We start from the raw sequence: 16,531 nt of genomic DNA, 5'->3' as shown, positions 1-16,531 counted from the left end.
TTTGTAACAACACGAGCCTACCTCAGGAAACAAGAAAAATCTCAAGTAAACAACTTAACCTTATACCTAAAGGAAGTAGGGTAAAAAGAACAAACAAAATTCAATGTTAGTAGAAGGAAAGAAATCATAAAGGCCAGAGAAGAAATTAATAAAATAGTTACAAAAAAATAATAGAAAAGATCAATGAAACTAAGAGCTGGTTCTTTGAAAAGATAAACAAAATTGATTTATTCAGACCCATCAAGAAAAAAAAGAGAAAGGGCTAAAATCAATAAAATCAGAAATGAAATAGGAGAAGTTACAACTGACACCACAGAAACACAAGGGATCCTAAGAAATTACTATAAATGATTATATGCCAATAAAATGGACAACCTAGAAGAAATGGACAAATTCCTAGAAATATACAATCTCTCAAGACTAAATCCCAGGAAGAAAAAGAAAATATAAAAACACCAGCACATGAAGTTCACTAGTAATGAAATTGAATCAGTAATTTAAAAAACTCCCAACTAATGAAAGTCCAGGGCCAAAGGGCTTCACAAGTGAATTCTACCAAACATTTAGAGAAGAGTTAACACTTATTCTTCTCACACTATTCCAAAAAATTACAGAGGAAGGAATGCTTCCGAATTCATTCTACAAGGCCAGCATCACATTGATACCAAAACCAGACAAAGATGTCACAAAAAAAGAAAATTACAGACCAGTATCACTGATGAACATAGATGCAAAAATCTTCAACAAAATATTAGCAAACTGAATTCCACAATACATTAAAAGGATCATACACCATGATCAAGTGGGATTTATCCCAAGGATTCAATCGTTCAATATCCGCAAATCAATCAATGTAATATACCACATTTCATTATCTTGGTGAACCTATCACTTGACATCATGTTGGCAGATTTAGATAAGTTCATGACTGATGCTAGAATGGCAAAGATGTAGTATGGTAGGCAGTTTATCTTGCAGTACAATGTATTTTAAACATTAACACCAATAAAGATCTGAAGAAGCCACTTAAAACTTTCAATTATACTTATCTGAATTTTTAGGATAAAACGTATACAATGGTAACATCCTTGAATTTGGGGGATTTGCTGTAATATCTATGGCTAGACTCATTTTTAATAACAAGACTATAATATGCTTAGATAACTAAATATCCATGTTATTATGTAACTATAATATCCATCTGCTAGATCTTGAAAAAAAGAGTAAAATTTTAATTCACTTGACAACATACTACATCAAACAAGTAAGACAAAAACATTAATTCAACTAGCAGAACAAAAGTTGACAGCGAAAAGGAAGAATGCTGAAACGCAGAGCAATCGCCTCCTTGGATAATCTCTTGATATAAGACTCACCCTTCGAGAAAACCTACCATCCCAGGACCACAGTTTGTTCCATCTGCCAGTGGCATGTGTTGAGTGCGACAGCCCTTGTGAACTCCTTCTGCACTCGTGCACCAGAGACGCCTGCATTGTTTCTGCAGAGTAAGAAAAGGCACGCAAGCAAGAGTGAAAATAACACTGTAACCACGGAATCAATTCAGTATCATGCATTGGTTTATAAGCTGATCCTAGGTACTTCCTGGTTTCATGGTCAGAGCGGGAAATAATCAGTAAAAAAATATTTGCTAAGTCAGTCCAAGTCATCGATTTTCCTCTAAACACATAAAATGGCAAGATTTCATTTTTAAAAACTTTTGGATTATCATCAAACACTGAACAATGGAAGAGATGTCTTGGAGTAGAAGTATTCAAAATTATGTGGGACATTTTTCTCTCTTTGCAAGACATTTTTCTAAAGGACTTTTTGTTGTTAAATGTCATTCACAAGGAGTTTCCAAAAGTCCCTTTTGATCCAACAGTGGAATGTATGAATAATGTGCATAGAAATATTGTATAATGTATACTGGTTTCCTATTTTGTGAATATAATGCATACTTTCAACTTTTGAACAAAGCGTTCTGAAGTTTTCACAAGATACGAAAATTCACAGAGGCTCACAGGAGCTATACCCAAGATAATCCCTTTCTGTTTCTAAATTTAAATTCAAAGTTCATTCAGTACCTAAGTCAGGTAGGAAAGAAATGTATCTTTTATAACAAAAAATTAAGGTAAATCTTCCCCCCTCCAAAGTAGATGTTTAAAAGCTTATAAAATTTGTGATTATAAATTTAAGATTTTAGGAATATTATTCACTGTATGGAATATGCTTTGTATGTCCCTGTGCTCACTGTTAAGTAACTTTCATTCATTCATTTATTCATACATTCCTTCACACATTCATTTATTCATTCATTCAACATGCAGTAAGCACTTATTTTCTGGTGCCTATTATGTGGCAGACCCTGAACTGCAGCCTGGGGATACTTAAATGAATAAATAAGGCTGGATTCCTGGTCCAATGATCCTCACAGTCGAGTAGTATAGTAAGCAATTTGGCAAAGTTTTATACAGGAATGAAGAAAATGGAATGAGTATTCTGCTTGGAAAAGAAAGGCATGGATTCACCAAAGTAGTGACATTTATTCAAACTAAATCTTAAATTTAATTTACCCTCAAGATAAGGTAAAAACTTGGTTATAGATTCAGTAAAAATGTTAACTCAGCTATTTCGGTGGAAATTTAAAGCATCTAACCTGTGAAAAATCCTCAAAATAAATTATAGAGTAATGGTTTAATGAAAACTAAACAACAAGAGCCAAATTTCATTCCTTTGGATTCAAATCTGTATAAATTAAAATGTAGTCTCTGAGACTCCTGGGGCCTTTAATACAATTCATTATCAAAACACTTATATTTTCTTCTCCCACCCACAAAACAACATCATTTGAAAATAACTATTTGAATGCTTTTAATTTTCAGCAACCTCTCTGTGACTCTTGTTTTCTGACTGGGGATACTTTTTTAAACCTTTTCCTGACAAACAGTAAGTTTTTCTAATCCTTAAAAATTTTTAATATATATTCAGTACACTGTCTGTCCAAGAGAATAAATGTACATTTCAAAATGTAGTCAAACTACTACTTTATGGTAGTTTTCAAACAAAAGGACATAATTTTTCTTACCAAATAGGGACACACTTGTGATCCAGGACCAAACATAAGTTCACATTGCTTGTTCACGTCATACACTGATCCAGGAAGTTGTGAAGACAGATCGTATATTCTTCCATTTGGTTTGTCAAGGAGGCATTCCCCATGACCAGTACTGTAACAATGACAGAAAACAAAGTACTGTGAATACATATGGATGCATTTCAGTATAAGATTCTTTATCACATTTTCTATAGCTCTGTACTTTCAAAGAAACTATCAATATTTTTTCATAATTTAAAAACCAACTCACATGAAAGTCAGTATGGAAACCTCAGTTTATAAAGGACATTTTATGTGTTTGTTCTCATTTGATCCCCACAACTGCCTTAAAGGTAAACATTTTTAAAAAAGAATAACAAATAAACAAAAATTCATCACAATATCATGTTTGAAACATACATTCCTATTTTGATCACACTACACTTTTGGTCTGCTTTGCTATCCGATAGCAATGCCCTACCTATATCTAATGTCCAAATTGTCAAAATGTAAAAAGTAAAGTTTTCAGATCATCTGAGAAAGTACATTGATAGCTCTAAGTGACAACAAAACAAAGGAATTTCCAAAAGTGTTATGTGGTCTCCAACTCAAAGAGTTTTTTTAGGAAAAGAATATAAAGCAGAGTCAGTAATGTCAGCTTTGGGAGTTTGCATTTGGGTCTCATCACTTCCCAGAATGCATGGTGTGAACAAGTTATTTAGTCTGCCTGAGCCTAAGTCTCCTCATCTGTAAATTGAGAGTGGTAGTGTTTACCTTGCAAATTGCTATTAAAGTATATGATATATTATCTTGAAGGAGTTAGAAAAGTGGTAAATAGTGGTGAAAATGTGTATGTGCTATTCCTAGTGTGTCACACGATAGATAGTCTGCAGAAAACTTTGTGAAAATGTTCAGCCATTCTAATTGGGTTAAAAGCAGCAATTTATTCAATGGAAATAATTAGAAGAAATATCTTGGGGGGGGGGATTTTTTACAGCTAGAGGGCAAATTAAATTTTGTCCCAAAAATGAACATGGAATTTTTAAAATACCCATTGGCTAGAATCATATTACCCCCTTCCAAAAATAAGCACACCCACTGGTATTTTTAATCAATACCTCAGTCAGCAATTGAACAAAGCTATATGCAATCATGTATAGATCAGCAACTGTGTATTGTACTTTCAAATCAAGTTCCCATACAAGGATAAATAATCACTGCTGATTATAATTAAGGGATATATTTATACACATATATTCCAAAACACGGTTTCATTTATTCCTGTAGTTCTCGTATAGATAGGTAACTAAAACTGCATAAATTGGTGATTAGAATATGTAGTAGAAAAAAATCAAACAGTATTTTGTTTATAAGAGCTTGGCCTTGCCTTTTGAACAAGTTTCAGTAAGTAGGATAGAAATACCATTTGGATAAGAAGTTGGGAAGCAGAGAAACCTGGTAGGAGTCGAAGAGGCAAGGCAAGAACAATCTGGACCTGCCTCCTGTCTTCAGAGCTGGGAAGAGCCTCCAAAGAACAGGTAAACCTAGAGATTCCATATCCCTTCAGAGAACTATTTGTAATATTCATAGTTTGACTTTAGCTATTCTTTGGCCTTCAAGGGCACCTCAAACTTGAACTAAACTCCTCTTAAACTATTACCTAGTAGCTTCTGAAAAAATTCAAACACACACAAGGAAGCTTTGATTCCCATTAAGTCTCCCCCTAAAATAAGTTTTTCCCATAACAGAGAGCCCAAATAAAAAAAAACATGATAGCTAGATCTGAACTGCCCCCCCGCACACCAAAAATATTAGTTAAGAGTGAAATAAAATTCTTTTCTTGTTTTTAAACATCCATTTGTACAGTGAAAGTAAGCTTAAACAATAAAAAACTCAACAGAGATTGAACCACTCTAAAAGAACATACAAGTTTCACATTTCATAATCTAATAAATGTTCAATTATTTAACTAAAGTAACACAAAATCACTTACTCTAGGAATTCAGTGATGTATTTCTGACTACATTTTGACCAGGTCCAAGGACTTGTGTGGTAATTTAAAGTTGGAGCCATTACATGATACTGATGTTTAATTCCACTTTCCTTACATTTAAAACTATCATCGTGTGGAACATTAAATCTAAAAATAAAAATAAACACTTAAAAAAGAATACTAAAATATGTATACAACATTAGAAACAGATCTCTTATATTTAAAGTATAATCTAAAATGCAGATAAATCTGATTACATCAGGATTTGTACTCTTGATCTCTCCATAAGTATTGTAATGCTAGGGTTACCTTCATGTTTAGAAGCACATGATGCCTAAGAAACAGTAGATTATAACTTTGATCAGTAGCACAGTCTATTGATTTGGTATTTGAATTTAAACAATCAAAATATTTGGATTCTGGCTCACTTCATCACAATATGGACTTAGCATTAACATAAAAATAACTGTAGTTTCCAACACACATACCCTAGGAGATGCATGTGGAAAGATTAGGTGAAGGCTCTACCACACTAAATTCCAGACCATTGACTATTGCTACAGTATCAAAAAAAAACCACAAAAAGCACTTCTTTAATTTCGTATCACTCTATATTTTCCATCTATTTCATATGAAAGAGCCGAAGTGCTCTTTCTGGTTTATAATCAATAAGTGATGATTTAATTGAACTGGAATAATAAAAATATTCCTAAAGGGCAACCAAATCTTCACAATAAGAGCAATGCTATTAAATGATTAGCTGGTCAGCAACAAATCCTACACATTCTTTTGAGGACCCCAGTAAAAACTCACATTTAGAAGAAACCACTTGATTCAGATCCTTGCCTGTCAAAATGTGTACATAAATCAGTATTGTAATTAAACTACTTACCTATATTCTAAAGACACCTAAAGAGTTTCTCAGGACGAAAATAAATGTCTAAGATGGTACCCTCTGCAAGAACACTCTTCTCCTAGTTAGCACCAGTAGTAACCAGAAATCAGTGCTTTCCAGATGTTGCAACACATGATGTACCTCAGGCAGGTTCCTGATCTGCCCCGACTTCAACAAACAATATAAAAATCTGAGTGTGCATCCTGTGGATGGTCATGAGATATAACCATGCTAAAGGGAACTGAAGAGGCACTAGTCTAATAAAAACAATCTCCACGTGAAATTATTCCAGCTGAATACTCTAATGACGTTAAGCCATGACCAGGAAAAGAAAATGTAGTCAAGAGAGGCAACTCTAGCCTCAATTCCTTATTAGCAGATAACCAAGAAATCAAAGGAGTACTGGGGGTACATTTGGGATCATTTTTCAGGGGATGAGTTTCAGAGGGGTTTCTGATTTTCTCTGGGAGCCCCAAGGGTATCATGGGAAATCACAGCCTCCACATTCTTAGAGCATAAAACCCCAGTAGAATTTTTAATAATGCAGGAACAGATAGGAGAATCTCAAATTAAAAAACAACAAAAAAAAACAAACAAACAAGAAAACTATGGAAATGGGAGGAAATTTTTAAAAAAATCTTTTAGTAATTAAGAAATTCCCACAGGCCACATCTTCTGCTGGGGCTCTGAGCTATAAAAGCAGGAAATGAATTGGTACTACAAATATTTTGGGGAGTTCCCCAGAACCAGGGGCCCCTGCAGGCCCTCCCATAAGATGGTAGAGCACAGTACCTGGTCATGTATAGGATAACAAGGGATAGAGGCCAGAAGTGCTTGTCATGTAATCCAATACAGTAAATGAAATAAAAGAATTCCCAAGCTCTAGTTCTTTGCTTAGTCTGTTGATCTGTGCAGCCTGTCTGACCTAACATAGATCACAAAAGAGCCAGAGTTAGAATTTCAGGGGTGAAAATTATGCTACTAATACTTTATAAAGATATAAAGGTGCTAATTACTCAATTGAAGATGGAATTTTAGACATTTGTGCAATGGTATATAGAAGGCACGTTACTGAGGTGACAGAAGGTACTTACACATGCCCAAGCTCGTGGGCTATGGTAAAGGCAGCACTGAGTCCATTTTCTTCACTAATAGAGCAGCTCCGTAAAGGATCACACAGGGTACCTAATTCTGCTAAACCTGAAAAATTTCATGTTTGTATTTCAACAAAATGGGAAATACCAGAATCATAAAGAAAGCACTAAAGCATTTATCGTTGGCATTACTACTTAGAAATGAATGCAGTTGACTGTTAATATTGCATGAACGTTTTGAAAGGTAAAGGAAAAAGAACAGAATGTTTTGTCTGTAGTTGAAATCTTTTCAGCAAATTCTTGGATTCTTTCACTGAAGAAAATAATCCAAAATATGGGACAGGCAAACAGTTTTTTAAAAAACAGAAAAATAAATTTAAAAATTTATTACAGGAAGAATGAAGTTTTAGGCCACGTTAGTGTGCGTAATAGGAAAGGTAATAAATGTTTAAATTGGTAATAGCACTAATAAAGAAAATAGCACAGAACAATATAAATTATAAATTTTCTTTTATTTTTTAAAGTTTTGAAGCAGCATACAATTATTCAATTACCATATGATAATTAAATGAGTAAAAATATGTTAAATGCTTAGAATAGTGCCTGAATTTAATATGTGTTAAATAAAACATGATAATAATATAATCACTGGAAGCACTTGATTTTGTAACCACTTCAGCAATGGGAAATGTATCACATGTCAAGATCTAGTCACTCATTTAAATAACAATGTGCAACTCTGCAACTCGAATTGCTGCTGAAAGAAGAAGACACCATGAACTGGTTGGACACCAAAGACAGCAATAGTTACAACTGATATAGTCTTTTAGTCTAGAAAAAGAAATTCAAAATAAATGTTTATTATAATAATCCTACTCCATCATCAACCAAGGTAGCATTTCATTTTACTTTTCAACATAATACAATGGTTTTTGCTATTGCTAGCCTTCAATATTTGCCTGCAAATTTATCTGCTCTCCTACAATGATTCCTTTCATTAAAAAAGATTATCATATGTAAAATAACCAGTTTCTTACTGTAAAGTTTTACATTTAGAAATTTCTTAATATAAAATAAATACTTATATTAGCTACTGTGTTTTAGCTCCCTCTTCCTATGTATTCTTTTAGTCATAAATGTCAGAATAAACTGAACACATTTCTTTCATGAATATGCTGGCATTCCCTTGCCTTCATTAGTATTTTCAATTTGCCTAGTGGCTCAATTCCAGTGTATTCATTTTCAGGGCTGTGTATTTGGAACACAATATTGACTCCATTACCACCTAAACTTTATGTTACATGCTTAAAGATAGATATATTCTAAACTGAACATTTTAGTCACATGACATATCTGTAAAAATATGCATTGCATATGATTAGAGACCATGATCAAATATCCCCATAGGCAAGACCAACAAAAATCAAAGTGAATGTATAGCCTTATGGTACCAAGCAGCCGGCTGAGGGTTTGTGCCTAGATTCACTCATGTTGATCAAGGGTTCTCTAAAACTGGGCAGAGATAGAATAAAGCAGCACAGGCCCGAATCTGACACAGATTCCCCATGTTTGGAAGTGTAAGAAGCTACACAGAGTCACCAATCCATCATGTTAAAGAATAAAAACCATTTTTTAACATACTTTGTAAAACATGCTCAGAGACTAAGGCAACAGTACTTGCAAAAGGATAAATGAGCAGGAAACCTAGTAATTATTACCAACATCTTGTATTTGTCATTAAGAACTATCCTTAGGGTGTGTTCAATTGAGGAGGTAAGAATAAAGGAGCAGCAGCTACTCAGGGGAGGATCTTGGGGGGCAATGGGAGAAGTATAAGAAAGCAAATCCAACTCCAAGAAAATATTGAATTCTCTCCTATGCCATGTTCTGCAAGTTCCCAAATAGAGGCACTTTTTGGTCTCAGAACCCATTGCCTAAAATCCTGGCTGAGTCCCTGGGTGGAGAAAGACCCTGTAAAACATCCGTGTGGCTGACAGGGACTTGGTGCTCCAGCCTGGGGCCAGGGCTGAGCCTCTGATGTGGGAGAGCCGAGTTCAGGACATTGGACCACCAGAGACCTCCTGGCCCCATGTAATAACAATCAGTGAGAGCTGTCCCAGAGATCTCCGTCTCAATGCTAAGACCCAGCTCCACCCAACAGCCAGCAAGCTCCAGTGATGGAGGCCCCATGCCAATCAACTAGCAAGACAGGAACACAACCCCACCCATTAGCAAAGAGGTTGCCTAAAATCATACTAAGTTCACAGACACCCCAAAACATACCACCAGATGTGGGCCTGCCCACCAGAAAGAAAACATCCAGCCCCACCCACCAGAACACAGGCACCAGTCCTCTCCACCAAGCCTACACAAGCCACTGAACCAACCTCACCCACTGGGGGCAGATACAAAAAACAACAGAAACTACAAACCTGTAGCCTGGAAAAAGGAGACCCCAAACACAGTAGGTTAAACAAAATGAGAAGACAGAGAAATAAGCAGCAGATGAAGGAGCAAGGAAAAAACCCACTAGACCAAACAAATGAAGAGGAAATAAGCAGTCTACCTGAAAAAGAATTCAGAGTAATGATAGTAAAGATAATCCAAATACTTGGAAATAGAATGGAGAAAATACAAGAAACATTTAACAAGGACCTAAATGAACTAAAGAGCAAACAAACAATGATGAACAACACAATAAATGAAATTAAAAATTCTCTAGAAGGAATCAATAGCAGAATAACTGAGGCAGAAGAACGGATAAGTGACCTGGAAGATAAAATAGTGGAAATAACTACCACAGAGCAGAATAAAGAAAAAAGAATGAAAAGAATCGAGGACAGTCTCAGAGACCTCTGGGACAATAGTAAATGCACCAACATTCAAATTACAGGGGTCCCAGAAGAAGAAGAGAAAAAGAAAGGGTCTGAGAATATATTTGAAGAGCTTATAGTTGAAAACTTCCCTAACATGGGAAAGGAAATAGTCAATCAAGTCCTGGAAGCACAGGGAGTCCCATACAGGATAAATCCAAGGAGAAACATGCCAAGACACATATTAACCAAACTATCAAAAATTAAATACAAAGAAAAAATATTAAAAGCAGCAAGGGAAAAGCAACTAATAACATACAAGGGAATCCCCATAAGGTTAAGAGCTGATCTTTCAGCAGAAACTCTGCAAACCAGAAGGGAGTGGCAGGACATATTTAAAGTGATGAAAGGGAAAAACCTACAACCAAGATTACTCTACCCAGAAAGGATCTTATTCAGATTCGATGGAGAAATTAAAACCTTTAGAGACAAGCAAAAGTGAAGAGAATTCAGCACCATGAAATCAGCTTTACAACAAATGCTAAAGGAACTTCTCTAGGCAGGAAACACAAGAGAAGGAAAATATCTACAAAAACAAACCCAAAACATTTAAGAAAATGGTAATATGAAAGTACATATTAATAATTACCTTAAATGTAAATGGATTAAATGCTCCAAACAAAGACACAGACTGGCTGAATGGATACAAAAAAAAGACCCATATACATGCTGTCTACAAGAGACCCACTTCAGACCTAGGGACATATATAGACTGAAAGTGAGGGGATGGAAAAATATATTCCATGTAAATTGAAATCAAAAGATAGCTGGAGTAGCAATTCTTATATCAGACAAAGTAGACTTAAAAGTAAAGACTATAGCAAGAGACAAAGAAGGACACTACATAATGATAAAGGGATCAATCCAAGAGAAGACATAACAATTGTAAATATTTATGCACCCAACATAGGAGCACCTCAATACATAAGGCAAATGCTAACAGCCATAAAAGGGGAAATTGACAGTAACACAATAATAGTAGGGGACTTTAACATCCCACTTTCACCAAAGGACAGATCATCCAAAAGGAAAATAAATAAGGAAACACAAGCTTTAAATGACACATTAAACAAGATGGGCTTAACTGATATTTATAGGACATTCCATCCAAAAACAACAGAATACACTTTCTAGTCAAATGCTGATGGAACATTCTCCAGGATAGATCATATCTTGGGTCTAATAAACCCTTGATAAATTTAAGAAAACTGAAATCGTACGAACTACCTTTTCCAACCACAATGCTATGAGACTAGATATCAATTACAGGAAAAAAACTGTAAAAAATACAAACACATGGAGGCTAAATGATATGCTATTAAACAACCAACAGATCACTGAAGAAATCAAAGAGGAAATCAAAAAATACCTAGAAACAAATGACAATGAAAACACGATGACCCAAAACCTATAGGATGCAGCAAAAGCAGTTCTAAGAGGGAAGTTTATAGAAATACAATCCTACCTTAAGAAACAGGAAACTATGAGACACTGATGAAAGAAATTAAACATGATACAAACAGATGGAAAGATATACCATGTTCTTGGATTGGAAGAATCAACATTGTGAAAATGACTACAATACCCATAGCAATATACAGATTCCACGCAATCCCTATCAAACTACCAATGGCATTTTTCACAGGGCTAGAACAAAAAATTTCACAATTTGTATGGAAACACAAAAGACTGCGAATAGCCAAAGCAATCTTGAGACAGAAAAACAGAGCGGGAGGAATCTGGCTCCCTGACTTCAGACTATACTACAAAGCGACAGTAATCAAGACAGTATGGTACCAGCACAAAAACAGAAATATAGATCAATGGAACAGGACAGAAAGCCCAGAGAAAACCCACACACATATGGTCACCTTATCTTTGATAAAGGAGACAAGAATATACAGTGGAGAAAAGACAGCCTCTTCAATAAGTGGTGCTGGGAAAGCTACATGTAAAAGAATGAAATTAGAACACTCCCTAATGCCATATACAAAAATAAACTCAAAATGGATTAAAGACCTAAATGTAAGGCCAGACACCATCAAACTCTTAGAGGAAACATAGGCAGAATAATCTATGACACAAATCATAGCAAGATCCTTTTTGACCCACCTCCTAGAGAAATGGAAATAAAAACAAAAATAAACAAATGGGACCTAATGAAACTTAAAAGTTTTGCATAACAAAGGAAACCATAAAAAAGACCAAAAGACAAATCTCAGAATGGGAGAAAATATTTGGAAATGAAGCAACTGACAAAGGAGTAATCTCTAAAATATACAAGCAGCTCATGCAGCTCAAAATCAAAAAAGCTAACAGCCCAATCCAATATGGGCAGAAGACCTAAATATATGTTTCTCCAGAGAAGATATACAGATTGCCAACAAACACATGAAAAGATGCTCCACATCACTAATCATTAGGGAAATGCAAATCAAAACTACAATGAGGTATCACCTCACTCCGGTCAGAATGGCCATTATCAAAATCTCTACAAACAATAAATACTGGAGAGGGTGTAGAGAAAAGGCAACCCTCTTGTACTGTTGGTGGGAATGTAAATTGATACAGCCACTAATGGAGAACACTATGGAGGTTCCTTACAAAACTAAAAATAGAATTACCATATGACCCACCAATCCCACTACTGGGCATATACCCTGAGGAGACCATAATTCAAAAAGAGACATGTATCCCAAAGTTCACTGCAGCAGTATCTACAATAGCCAGGACATGGAAGCAACCTGAGTGTCCATCAACAGATGAATTGATAAAGAAGATGTGGCACATATACACAATAGAATATTACTCAGCCATAAAAGAAATGAAATGGATGGCCACAGAGTCTGTCATACAGAGTGAAGTAAGTCAGAAAGAGAAAAACAAATACCATATGCTAACACATATATATGGAATCTAAAAAAAAAAAATGGTTCTGATGTACCTAGAGGCAGGACAGGAATAAAGACGCAGACAGACATAGAGAATGGACTTGAGGACACAGGGAGGGGGAAGGGTAAGCTGGGATGAAGTGAGAGAGTAGTATTGACATATATACACTACTAAATGTAAAATAGATAGCTAGTGGGAAGCAGCTGCATTGCACAGGGAGATCAGCTCGATGTTTTGTGACCACCTGGTGGGGTGGGATAGGGAGGGTGGGAGGGAGATGGGAGGGGAAATGAGGATATATGTATACATATAGCTGATTCACTTTGTTATACAGCAGAAAGTAACACAACATTGTGAAGAAATTATATTACAATAAAGATGTTAAAAAAAACTATTCTTAGCTTGTTATTTTTTTCCACATATTTTAGATGGGAAAAAAATACTAAATCTTGTATTAATACACACTCTGTAGCCTTGGGCAAATTATCCTCATTTATAAAATTGAAATTATAGGTCTTACTTCATAGGTTTGTTGTGAAGACTAAATAAGTCCAATCATGTTAACCTTAATATAGTGTATGATACATAGTAGGCACTCAAATATATCAGCTATCATTATCATCACCATTACTCTTGACTTAAAGGATAATAGGAATACTTTTATTTTCACATTCTATGTTTCTAGATATCACTATGATTTATGTGCACAGGAGTGGCTGAAAACTGCAAAAAAAAGAATGGGGACCACACCACCCACTTCTACATGAATAGCCCAGAATGTCTAACATTAAATCATTAAAAAATAGTAAGATATGGCTGACATATTCATACTTAACTTTTAGTATAAAGATGTGACAACTAGGCATAGATAATATAAGAAATATAACGTATTCAATGGATTCTTCTTAGATGATTGACTCATAAAATATGTCTACAAAGTCAGAGAATAGTTTGCAAGGAGAAGAGAATGGGGTCTGTTGTAAAAATTAGAGTAGCAGGTGTCTGTTTCCACATTTGTGGAAGATTAGAGTTTCTAGACAGTCCTCCTACCACAAAGAAACAAGTCCAGTATTAAAAAGTACTTTTTAAATGAATACTGACCTCACAGTGTACAAGAACTATCAAATCCCCACACCTCCAAAACCTAACATATATTCTCTCCCTGCCCATCTCATACCTATGCACACATGCATACATACATATAAACATTTATACCATGGGCTAAATTCTAATTGGTAAGCAATGAATAGTAGGGATAGGAATTACTCTGAGGGATAATACTGATAAAAGCAATATGATCCAGAGCTTGCTATAGGAAGTTTCAAGGTACAGGATCTGGTTCTGAATTCTCTGCCTTAAGTCAGGGACCTTGGTTAGTAACACCCTTTGGATTACAGCAAAAACAACTGAAAACGCTCTCTAGAGGAAAGCACACACTTTTTAAGTGGTCCACCACTAACCTTATGGATTAATATTAAGTAAATATGAGCTTATGATCAGAGATCACCAAACATACAAAACAACAAGTCAGCATAAGAGAAAGTTAGCAGAAATCACATATTTGGCTATCAAATGTTTAGGATATGGGAATTGTCAAAGATGGTATATAAAATTACTCCAAATAAATGTGTCAGTAAACATGAAAGGCAATTACAAATATAAGCAAATATAAAAAGAATGTAAACAAAATGAACACACAGATTTTGAATAAGAACTAACTAGGATATTTTAAATTGAAAAACTTATGTTGAACTGGAAAATTCAGAGGACAGGTGAAATATCAGATTAGATGCAGCCAAGAGAAAAATAATAAAATGCATGTTAGAGATGTTTGAATAAAGCATGAAGACAAAAAGAAATAAAAGCATGGAAAATAATTATAATAAATGTACATGGACTAACGTTGGTAGTTAAACAGACATTATTATGGATGTTATTTTTTAAATCCAATTATATGTTGTTTCCAATAAAAACACCTGAAGTAACAGGACATTGGAAAATTGAAGGAAAAGATATCTAGCAAATACTAAACAAGAAAAAGTTGGGTGCATAAATATTTACAATTGTTATATCTTCTTCTTGGATTGATCCCTTGATCATTATGTAGTGTCCTTCTTTGTCTCTTGTACTAGACTTTATTTTAAAGTCTATTTTGTCTGATATGAGAATTGCTACTCCAGCTTTCTTTTGATTTCCATTTGCATGGAATATCTTTTTCCATCCCCTCACTTTCAGTCTGTATGTGTCCCTAAGTATGAAGTGGGTCTCTTGTAGACAGCATATATATGGGTCTTGTTTTTATATCCATTCAGCCAGTCTATGCCTTTTGGTTGAAGCATTTAATCCATTTACATTTAAGGTAATTATTGATATGTATGTTCCTATTCCCATATTCTTAATTGTTTTGGGTTTGTTATTGTAGGCCTTTTCCTTCTCTTGTGTTTCTTGCCTAGAGAAGTTCCTTTAGCATTTGTTGTAAAGCTGGTTTGGTGGTGCTGAACTCTCTCAGCTTTTGCTTGTCTGTAAAGGTTTTAATTTCTCCATCAAATCAGGAGCACCTCAATACATAAGGCAAATACTAACAGCCATAAGAGGGAAAATCGACAGTAACACATTCATAGTAGGGGACTTTAACACTCCACTTTCACCAATGGACAGATCATCCAAAATGAAAATCAATAAGGAAACACAAGCTTTAAATGATACATTAAACAAGATGGAGTTAATTGATATTTATAGGACATTCCATCCAAAAACAACAGAAAACACATTTTTCTCAAGTGCTCATGGAACATTCTCCAGGATAGATCACATCTTGGGTCACAAACCAAGCCTTGCTAAATTTAAGAAAACTGAAATTGTATCAAGTATCTTTTCTGACCACGCTATGAGACTAGATAGCAATTACAGGAAAAGATCTGTAAAAAATACAAACACATCGAGGCAAAACAATACACTACTTAATAACGAAGTGATCACTGAAGAAATCAAAGAGGAAATTAAAAAATACCTAGAAACAAATGACAATGGAGACACGACGACCCAAAACCTATGGGATGCAGCAAAAGCAGTTCTAAGAGGGAAGTTTATAGCAATACAACCCTACCTTAAGAAACAGGAAACATCTCGAAAAAACAATCTAAACTTCCACCTAAAGCAATTAGAGAAAGAAGAACAAGAAAACCCCAAAGTTAGCAGAAGGAAAGAAATCATAAATATCAGAACAGAAATAAATGAAAAAGAAATGAAGGAAACAATAGCAAAGATCAATAAAACTAAAAGCTGGTTCTTTGAGAAGATAAACAAAATTGATAAACATTAGCCAGACTCATCAAGAAAAAAAGGGAGAAGACTCAAATCAGTAGAATTAGAAATGAAAAAGGAGAAGTAAAACTGACATTGCAGAAATACAAAAGATCATGAGAGATCACTGCAAGCAACTCTATGTCAATAACATGGACAACCTGGAAGAAAGGGACAAATTCTTAGAAAAGCACAACCTTCTGAGACTGAATCAGGAAGAAATATAAAATATGAACAGGCCAATCACAAGCACTGAAATTGAAATTGTGATTAAAAATATTCCAACAAACAAAAGCCCAGGACCAGATGACTTCACAGGTGAATTCTATCAAACATTTAGAGAAGAGCTAACACCTATCCTTCTCAAACTCTTCCAAAACATAGCAG

At 34.8% G+C, this 16,531-nt stretch overlaps 1 protein-coding gene across 3 annotated transcripts in view; it reads right to left on the bottom strand.

Moving 5' to 3' along the window:
• Positions 1-16,531, bottom strand: part of ADAMTS20 (ADAM metallopeptidase with thrombospondin type 1 motif 20) — a 193,911-nt gene that overhangs the window by 102,610 nt on the left and 74,770 nt on the right. For all 3 annotated transcript variants that reach the window (XM_079938384.1, XM_079938382.1, XM_079938383.1), the window contains exons 8-11: positions 7,077-7,182; positions 5,088-5,234; positions 3,086-3,227; positions 1,394-1,498 (exon numbers count right to left, since the gene is read on the bottom strand). In XM_079938384.1, coding sequence (XP_079794510.1) covers positions 1,394-1,498; positions 3,086-3,227; positions 5,088-5,234; positions 7,077-7,182 — 500 coding nt within the window. The remainder of the gene's footprint in view (positions 1-1,393; positions 1,499-3,085; positions 3,228-5,087; positions 5,235-7,076; positions 7,183-16,531) is intronic.

Source organism: Stenella coeruleoalba (assembly GCF_951394435.1).
Source record: "Stenella coeruleoalba genome assembly, chromosome: 11".
Lineage (NCBI taxonomy): Eukaryota > Metazoa > Chordata > Mammalia > Artiodactyla > Delphinidae > Stenella > Stenella coeruleoalba.
Note: the sequence above shows the minus strand (reverse complement) of the source record. Positions and strands in the feature narration are given on the sequence as shown.